Genomic DNA, 8554 nt, shown 5'->3' on the forward strand with positions numbered 1-8554 from the left:
CCTGCTCTGCCCTGGCAGGGTTTGGTCACTGACAGTAGTAGCAGCACTTAAATGTGTCCCAGGAGCTGAGGGGACTTCAGTGTGTCTGAAAACCAGAAGGAGATAAAAATAAGGGTCACCTTGTCCTCTGAATCTCATCTGTGGGGTCTGCAGGTACAGTTGTGTGTGTGCCAGAGAGACTGTGCTGATCCCTGAGCGGGCAGAGCTCTGACTTCAGCAGCACCAAAGCTGAGAGATCTTTCTGGAAGCTTCTGTGGCGATGGTGGGAGTGTGATGAGCTGTGATTGCTGTAGAGTCACAGCCTGAACTGAAGGAATCCTGTGACCTCAGTGACTCAGTTGGGTGGCTCTGTTCCAAACTTTTGCATTTGTGTGACAACCAAAGAATCTTCATTTGTGCTTTTCCTGTTTCCAGGACTTCCTGATCATGTTCGTCCATCACCTGGCCACGATTGGACTGATCACGTTCTCGTACATGAATAACATGGTGCGGGTTGGAACTCTGGTGCTGTGCCTCCACGATGCTTCAGATTTCCTCTTGGAGGTGAATTTCCTTTCAAATCTTTGCATCCTTAATGCTGGTGTGATCTCAGGGGAACAAGCAAGCTGACATTCCCCTCCTTGATAAACTGCTTTAAATGTGCCATGAAATTCGTGCTGCTGATCCTGCCTTGTCAGCTTGTCCTCCAAACTGTTTGGGTGCCGAGAGTCACAAAACCATGGAATGGTTTGGGTTGGAAGGAACCTTAAGGATCACCCAGTTCCAGTATCCCAGGTTGCTCCTGTCCCATCCAGCCTGGCCTTGGACATTTCCAGGGATGGGGCAGCCACAGCTTCTCTGGGTAGCCTGTGCCAGGGCCTCCCCACCCTGTCAGACAGGGTGATTGTATCCTCTGGCAGTTTGAAGCCATTCTCCCTTGTCCTGTCACTCCAGCCATTGTAAATAGTCCCTCCCATTATTCTTGTAGGACCATATAAATAACAGTGTAAAAATAGTAATACAATGTAATAATCCCTCTTTGTTCCAAACTGTACAAATGTGATGGAGAATTTTTGCAGCTTTCCAGAGGGGTAATTCCAAGAGTGCACAAAGGGAATAATATTTGCATGTTTATTGTCTCTTGTAGGCTGCAAAACTGGCCAATTATGCCAAGTACCAACGTCTGTGTGATGCTTTCTTCATGCTCTTTGGGGTCGTGTTCATCGTGACCCGCCTGGGCATTTACCCTTTCTGGTAAGCACCTGGAGCTGGGAGCTCCTGGTTGTTCTCCCAATCCTTTCAGCAGAGCCTTTGTTTTAGGCTTTTCTCAAGCATCCCAGCTGTCCCTCGAGGCAGCCTGAAGCAGCACATGGCCCCGGTGCTGTTTGGGGCAGGAGGTTTGAGCAGACACATGAAGAAATCTCTGCCCAGTCAGCTGAGGGACTGGGGGAAGATCCCAGAGTCCCATCACAGCTGCCCCTCCCCTGCTGCAGTGATGGCAGAGTCAGCCAGAATTGCTCTGAGAGGCTTGAAGGATTCTTTGCTTCTCTGAAGAAGTTCTAGAAATAATTACTGTGTGTGAGGAACAGTCTCTTGAGGTCATTTTTGCTTGTGTTTGGCTTAGTCATCACTGCAGTTTCTGATTCTTATGACACTTCTGTCCTGTCCTTGTGTCGTGACTATTCAGAGCCTGAAATAGGTCTGGGTTTTCTTGGGAGGTAAAACCCTGGATAAATAGCTTAGAGAGAATCATCCCATAATGAGATTCCCTCTCACCTCGGTAGGTCAGACCTGGAGCAGTGCTTTGGTTAATGAGCTGTTGTCCATTTATTGTGTGTGGTGGCAATTTGGTTACACCATTTTACTGCCTGCATTTATTTCCTTGGCCATGGCCACCTGGCATTCCCATTGTTTCTGGGTGCCTGCTAGGCAGCAACAATCCTTTCATTTTAGCATCAGGGTTGCGGTTAAAGCTCTTGCTTATTTTCCAGTAAACGCACCAAAGGACTCTGGATGAAGAAGAGCTTTAATTCCTATTTCTTCATAGGCTCCTCCCAGGGACAAAATAGAGATTTGTTTTAGCAGCTGCTCTCTGTCGTGAGGGGATGCTCTTGCCTCACACCAGTGCTCAGCATCCTGTAAATCTTTAATGTGTTTTCCACTGGCTGCAATGTCACTCCTCAGCTTTGTAGAGGAATCTGGCAAGCTGCAGCAGCACTGCAGACCCTGCACGTGTAATCTCTTCCCTAATTAGTAAAGTAAAACATCAGCAGATCTCTGGAATTGCATTTAATTATTTCATAAACCTGCTAGGAGTTAAATACTTCTGCAGCTGCCTTTTGGGGGATTTTGCTTCTTGTTTGAGAGGCCTGTTTTGTTTTTCTTGTGTTAAAAGCTGTGTGAAATTAATGTGGTTGTTAAAGGTCTCTCCATACCTCTCTGCATCATAAAATCTAAAGTGTTTATTAAATTGCTGAAGGACTGGTAATAACTCCCAGCAACAAGAACAGCAAAACAGTAATGAAAGAAACACAAGGCTTGGGCCATAAAGCAGTTTTGAGTTTTCCAGCCTGGCTGGAGGAATCTATAAAACTCTGAGGGAAGAGAAGAGCACCCGGGGAGGGAGGGAGGGAGGCCTTCTGGGGACAAAATTCCTTCCTGATCCCAGACTCCTTGAGGTTGGAAAAGCCCTCCAAGACCACAGAGTCCAGCCTGTGACCGATCCCCACCGGAGCAGTGAGTGCCATGTCCAGCTGTTCCTTGGGCACTTCCAGAGATGGGGGCTCCAAACCTCCCTGGGCAGCCCCTTCCAGTGCCTCACCACCCTTTCCATGAAGAAATTCCTGCTGCTGATGTCCAACCTGAACCTTCCCTGGCACATCCCTCTTGTCCTGTTGTTACCCAGGAGCAGAGCCTGACAGCCCCCCCAGCTGCCCCCTCCTGCCAGGGAGTTGTGCAGAGCCAGAAGGGCCCCTCTGAGCCCCCTTTCCCCAGCTGTTCCAGCTCTGGACACTCTCCAGCCCCTCAATATCTCCCTGCTGTGAGGGCCCAGAACTGGCCACAGCCTCACAGAGGGACAATCCCTGCCCTGCTCCTGTGCCCACCCTAGTTTTGATATGATTTTGATCTTTAAATCTGAGTGAAAGCTGCCCAAGCAGGAAGGTGTTAACAGTTGTTTTGGTGACCAGAGCAGCCTGACATCACTTCCTGTGAAGTTGTTATAAATAAATGCTTGTGCTTTGGAGAAGAAAATTGGCAGCAGATCCGTGCGTGTAACCAAATTGCAGCACATTCACATGTTCTGTTTTGTTGCTCAGTTCAAATGCTCCTAATGAGCTTTACTCAGTCTCCTGACTCTGGCAGGAGCAGAGCGGCAGATGCTCAGTGAGACACAAACTGTTGTGCATCTGGCCTGGCACCTCCAGTCAGAGCTGAGCACAGCTGATGTGAAATGTGTTTCTGGATCTCTTTCAGGATTTTGAACACAACCCTGTTTGAAAGCTGGGAGTTGATCGGTCCCTACCCTTCCTGGTGGCTGTTCAACGGGCTCCTGGTGACCTTGCAGGTCTTGCACGTCATCTGGTCCTACCTCATCATCCGCACGGCCTCCAAGGCCCTGGTGAGGGGCAAGGTAAGCCTGAGGGAGGCTTCTGGCTCCTCCTTCCTACAAGCCCCATTAAGAAATCGTGAGAAATTGAGCTTTTCAGTGAGGGCCTGTGTTGGTTCTTAAGGGACTTGCATCAAGAGTTCACAAAAATGGTGGTTTTTCACCTTGATTGCTCTGCACTTGGGAGTTCCCACATGTGTTCAAGGGCAGGGAGTCTCTTCTGGGCATACAGGGGAATAACTCCATTTTCCAGTACATTCAAATGTCCTAAAATGGCAATTGTGACACTTTTGTTGTGCACTCTGGAGTTTAAGGTGGTAGCAGGCTCTCTTTTGGACAACAGGATGAACATACAGGATGTTTCCCAACGTCAGCTGGTCCTTGGGATGTGCTGGGGACTGTGCTGCTTCGCTGGCTTCTGTCTGCCAGTGCAGGCACTGAGCTGAGGGAAAGGGTTCCCAGGGATTCAGTGGGGTTTGCTGGTTGTCAGAAATCACAGAATGGCTGGACAGGGCTTGGAGCAACCTGGGATAGTGGAAGGTGTCCCTGCCCATGGCAGGGGGTGGGACAAGATGAGCTTTAAGGTCCTTCCCACCCAATCCATTCCATGATTCTATGAAACCAGCAAAAAGTCTGATTTAGTAGCACAAATGCTTTTTCCTATCAGATATCGATATTCTGATCTGGGTTTCTCTGATGGCTCTGCATTATTTTGTATTTGACTTCAGCTGCCCCTACCCATGGAACGTGGCCTTGAAAAATATAAATATTCTGGTTGACTCTGGGGGCAAGCAGGTTTCAGGGTACGAGCTCTTCATCTGTTCCCCACAGCTGCTGCTACAAATGCCTGATTTTCATTCTCTGCAGCTGTTTCTGTATCCTGAGTTCTACACCTTTTCCCTTTCCTTGGTTCTCTCCTGTCCAGGTGACCTAGCCAGAGAAAGGACTCTAAGCTCTGTCTTCTTCATTCTTTTCTCCTTTTCTCTGTGCCAGATTGGAGCTGGACAGTTTCACCCTGTGCATGTAAGTGTGACCTGTGTTTCTGTTTGTTCACTGAAACACGTCTGTGTCGAGGCCCCAAGACAAAAGCAGAGCCCTGGTGCCTTCTCCTTCTCTCCCTGGTCCTGACAGGGTGCTAAAATATTGCTTTTTCCAAAGGTCAGAGCATTGTCCTGGGGTCTGTTCTCACCTGCTGTCACCTGCCTGCACAACCTTCACTTTGTGCTTTTACACACCCACACACTCCAGTTTCTGTCTTTGCTCCCCATCAGCACCACACTGAGGGGAGAGGGCAGGAGGAATTTACTCCTTTTTGTGAAAAGGAGTGAACAGCCACTTCTCCCCCAAGAACAGAAAAAATGTCAAGGGATTTCTGCTTCCTTCCAGTGACCCTTTGAACTTCCAATATAGCAGGAGATTGTGGAAAGATAGCAAAAGTTCTGGCAACAGGCAGAAGCCAGGACATCCAAAAAGCTCCTGGAGATCATTAACTTCACCTGGCTTCCAGCCAGATCTTCCCTGGAGTTCAACCACTTCCTGCTGCTGCAGAGCCCTAACCCTGACTCCGGGAGAGCAGAGTAGAGTGAAATCCTGGAACCCTTGGAAAGCTGCAAGCCAGAGTGCTGGCACATGGGGTTACTGAGGCTGCAGAGGGAGGGGAGTGAGGAGCTGTCTTGGGCAGAGCAGGGGCTGCTCTCCAGGCCCAGCTCACACTGGGGAGGTTTGCTCTGGCACCTGCCACCACCCCAGGTGTGTGTTTGCACTTGGGGCTGGGTTTGTGGGCTCTTCCTCTCCCCTCCTGCTGGCAAGGTTCAAAATCCCACGTGCAAGTCAAACGGAGCTGGATTTGCAGCAGTCTCTGAACTAAAGCATGCTCTGTAGGCAGATCTGGATCCCTGGGCTGAGGCTGCTGCTGTTCTGAGCAGGTGTTTGCTGAATCAGACACTGCCTTTGTTCTCCATCCCTGTCCAAACAGGCTCCTGCTCCTAAATGAGATCTCCCAGATGAAGCACAGGCTGTGGAAGTGGAGGTGCTCTGTTGGAGCAGTGATGTGATAAATAAAGTTGCTTAATTTTTAAAATAGCAAAGCTGCTCCCTGTAGGACAAAATGTTCTCTCTCAAACTGACACATTCCTGGTTTTTGTCGTTGGACCCACTTGTGATCGTGGCATGAGAAATTTTTGATTCAAAACAAATGGTTTAGAAAAATGGCCTATAACTGATCTAGAGAGGAGCCCTTGGAAGACAAGAACAACGCCAGATCTGTAAAATCATCTGATCTGGTGAGAACAAGAGTGAAGTGCTTTCACAGATACACAGAATATTTGGAAAATGGAGCTCATCTTTCTAAATTGTCTTTTTCAGTGACTGTGTCTTGCTCCTAATGTGATGACAGGCCCCTTCTTGGGAGCTTGAACTGAGCCAGGCTCAGATGTAGGAGGTAGATGTGAGTGAAGGTGGTTCATCGCAGGGACACAACCTTCTAACTGCTGGTTTCTGTCAATTTTTCAACTCCCCTTCTCCTCTCCCACTCCCCAATTCCACTGGCATTGTTTAGGTATCCAAGGATGACCGCAGTGACGTGGAGAGCAGCTCTGAGGAGGAGGATGTGACTTCCAACAGCACAAAAGGAATTTTCAGCACTTCCAGTAACGGTTCCAACCGCCTGAACGGCCACGTGGCCGGCGGCCAGTGGACAGGAGAGGAGTAAGGCCCTGGGCTGGCCTCAAGCAAACACGAACTTCTCTTTCAATATCTAGTTGTGTTGAGCTCCACATTCCCAAGTGATCTTTAATCAAAAACCCCTTCCCCAGAAACCTCCAGCAGACCCGAAACAGGCACAACCCTGACCAGTCAGAGGCTTTGCACGGCACAAGGGATGAAGCCAACGACCGGGGCAAAAACAAAGCTGCAGATTTCACTTCAAGCCATTTTGTACTTCAGAAGTACAAGGAAACACCCCTGAGCCCTGTTGATATTTGCAGAGGTGTCTTTGTTTGTGACAAACTGGCTTTTACTGGGATCAGCTCGAGGCAGAGCAGGTTTGGACCGCGGGGTTTGGTGCCACTCAGCGACGGTTCACTCCCAGCAGGTGCAGCAGCTCTTGATGCACTCCAGAAGCCACTCCAGAGCACAGAGAACACAGGTTCCACATCCCAGCTGCCCTGGGTGAGGCAGAGACTCTGCTCCCAGCTGAGCTTTGAACTGTGCTAACCCAGAACCACTGCTCTGCCTCGCCCCAGGCTGCTGGGGAGGTCCCAGCTGCTCATCTCTGCTGTCACCAGGGACCAGGCCAGCGTCTGCTGCCTCTTTTGGTGCTGCAAACCCCTCTGAAGTCTTGACCAAAGCCTTCTGCAAGGGGGTGGGGGGGTGGTTTATTGCCCCTGAGACAACCAGCATAATCCAGGCATTTTAAATTGTTTTCTTCCTGTTGCAAATTGTGGGTTTGAAGACTTCTCTAGACCTACTGGATTCAGTTGGCTAAGCTGGGATCAGAGGGAGGATCAGAACTGGTGGGCTGGGTTGAATTCTCCAAAAAATGAGATGTTTTGGTCCTGTACTCTGAGACAAGTGATTGTTGCTGCTCTGATGTTAGAGCTGCGGAGGAACCCAGGGCTGGAAGAGCAGCCACACTGTGGGCTTTGCTTCTCTTTTTTTTACTCAATGGTACTTGGGGGCAATGGAACGGTCAATCAGGAGCAGAATTTTGGAAACTTCTCAAAGTTGTTACCATTTTATACTGTTGTTTACTCTTATCTCCAATTAAAAGTTGCTTCAGAAACTTGGGGTGATGTGTTTCATCTTGAAGAAATAGAACAGAGGACAGCATGGGTTCCTTGGCTGTCTCTGAGCTCCTGCACTGCTGCCAGGACAGGAGAAACAACTTTTTGGAAGAACAGAAGCAATGGACTCATGGGATGCATCCCTGCCTATGGAAGGGGGGTGGAACAGAATGACCTTTAAGCCCAGACCAGTTTATGATTTGGGGGACACCACACATCACCACACTGGCCACTTTGACACGGGTTTTATTGCACTCCATCTGCCTCCCCCAGCCCAGGGGGGACAGGGAAGGTGGGGCTGGGGGCTCCCAGGACAGGCTCAGCTCCAGGGCCGGTCCCAGGTCCCAGCACAGGCTCAGCTCTCAGGCCCAGGCGTGTTCTCCCGCTGGCGGCGGTGCTGGAGCATCCTCTGCACACGGACACTGCACAGGTAGCCGGCGTACACCGTCAGCAGCATCATGGAGCCCGAGAAAGCCTTGTAGCCAAAGTCTGCCAGCTGCTTTCTGGACACCATGGCTGCACCTGCGAGAGAGAGACACAATCCCGGGATGGTCAGCATTGGAAGGGACCTCAGGATCATGCAGTCCAACCCCCCGTGTTCAGGCAGGGTCACCCAGAGCAGGTGACACTGGAGGGTGTCCAGGTGTCTCCAGAAAGGAAGAATCCCATGACTCCATGGGCAGCTGTTCCAGTGCTCTGCCCCCCTCCATGGAAAGTTCTTCCTCACGTTGAGGTGAAACTTCTTGTGGTTTAGTTGATGACTCTTGCTCTTTGTCCTGTTTCTGGGCATCACCAAAAAGTGATCATCCTCTGACCCCTTGGAGATATTTATTTTTATTAATAAGATCCCCTCTCAGTCTTCTCTCCAGACTAACCAGGCCCAGCTCCCACAGTCTCCCCTCAGAAAGATGCTCCAGATCCCTCAACATCTTTGTGGCCTGCACTGGACCATGTCCAGCAGCTCCTTGTCTGTCCTGATGTGAGGAGCCCAGCACTGGATGCTCACTCTGGCCCAGGGGCAGGATCCCCTCCCTGACCTGCTGGCCATCTCTTCCCCGTGCATTCCAGGACCCCACTGGTACTTGGGGCTATTCCTCCGCAGGTGCAGGATCCCACACTTGCTCCTGCTGACCTTCATGAGGTTATTCTAATAAATCATTAAGTTTTTCTTTGCCCCAGCCTCTGG

At 50.1% G+C, this 8554-nt stretch overlaps 2 protein-coding genes across 2 annotated transcripts in view; one reads left to right on the top strand and one right to left on the bottom strand.

The window, feature by feature from the left end:
• Positions 1-7367, top strand: part of CERS5 (ceramide synthase 5) — a 16790-nt gene extending 9423 nt beyond the window's left edge. The window contains exons 7-10 of the mRNA XM_031064523.1: positions 415-543; positions 1127-1233; positions 3454-3610; positions 6144-7367. Of these exons, the coding sequence (XP_030920383.1) occupies positions 415-543; positions 1127-1233; positions 3454-3610; positions 6144-6296 (546 nt within the window). The 3' untranslated portion in view covers positions 6297-7367. The remainder of the gene's footprint in view (positions 1-414; positions 544-1126; positions 1234-3453; positions 3611-6143) is intronic.
• A 230-nt stretch (positions 7368-7597) lies between these two features.
• Positions 7598-8139, bottom strand: LOC102037238 (cytochrome c oxidase assembly protein COX14). The gene has a single exon (XM_005430095.2). It carries the CDS (start codon positions 7946-7948, stop codon positions 7724-7726), a length of 225 nt encoding a protein of 74 aa, XP_005430152.2. The 5' UTR covers positions 7949-8139; the 3' UTR covers positions 7598-7723.
• Between the last annotated feature and the right edge of the window lie 415 nt (positions 8140-8554).

Source organism: Geospiza fortis, unplaced genomic scaffold (assembly GCF_000277835.1).
Source record: "Geospiza fortis unplaced genomic scaffold, GeoFor_1.0 scaffold676, whole genome shotgun sequence".
Lineage (NCBI taxonomy): Eukaryota > Metazoa > Chordata > Aves > Passeriformes > Thraupidae > Geospiza > Geospiza fortis.

What these genes read in the sequence shown, in the direction of transcription:
- LOC102037238 (XM_005430095.2), bottom strand. Translation starts at nt 7,948, where the DNA reads ATGATCCTGAGGTCCCTTCCAATGCTGACCATCCCGGGATTGTGTCTC.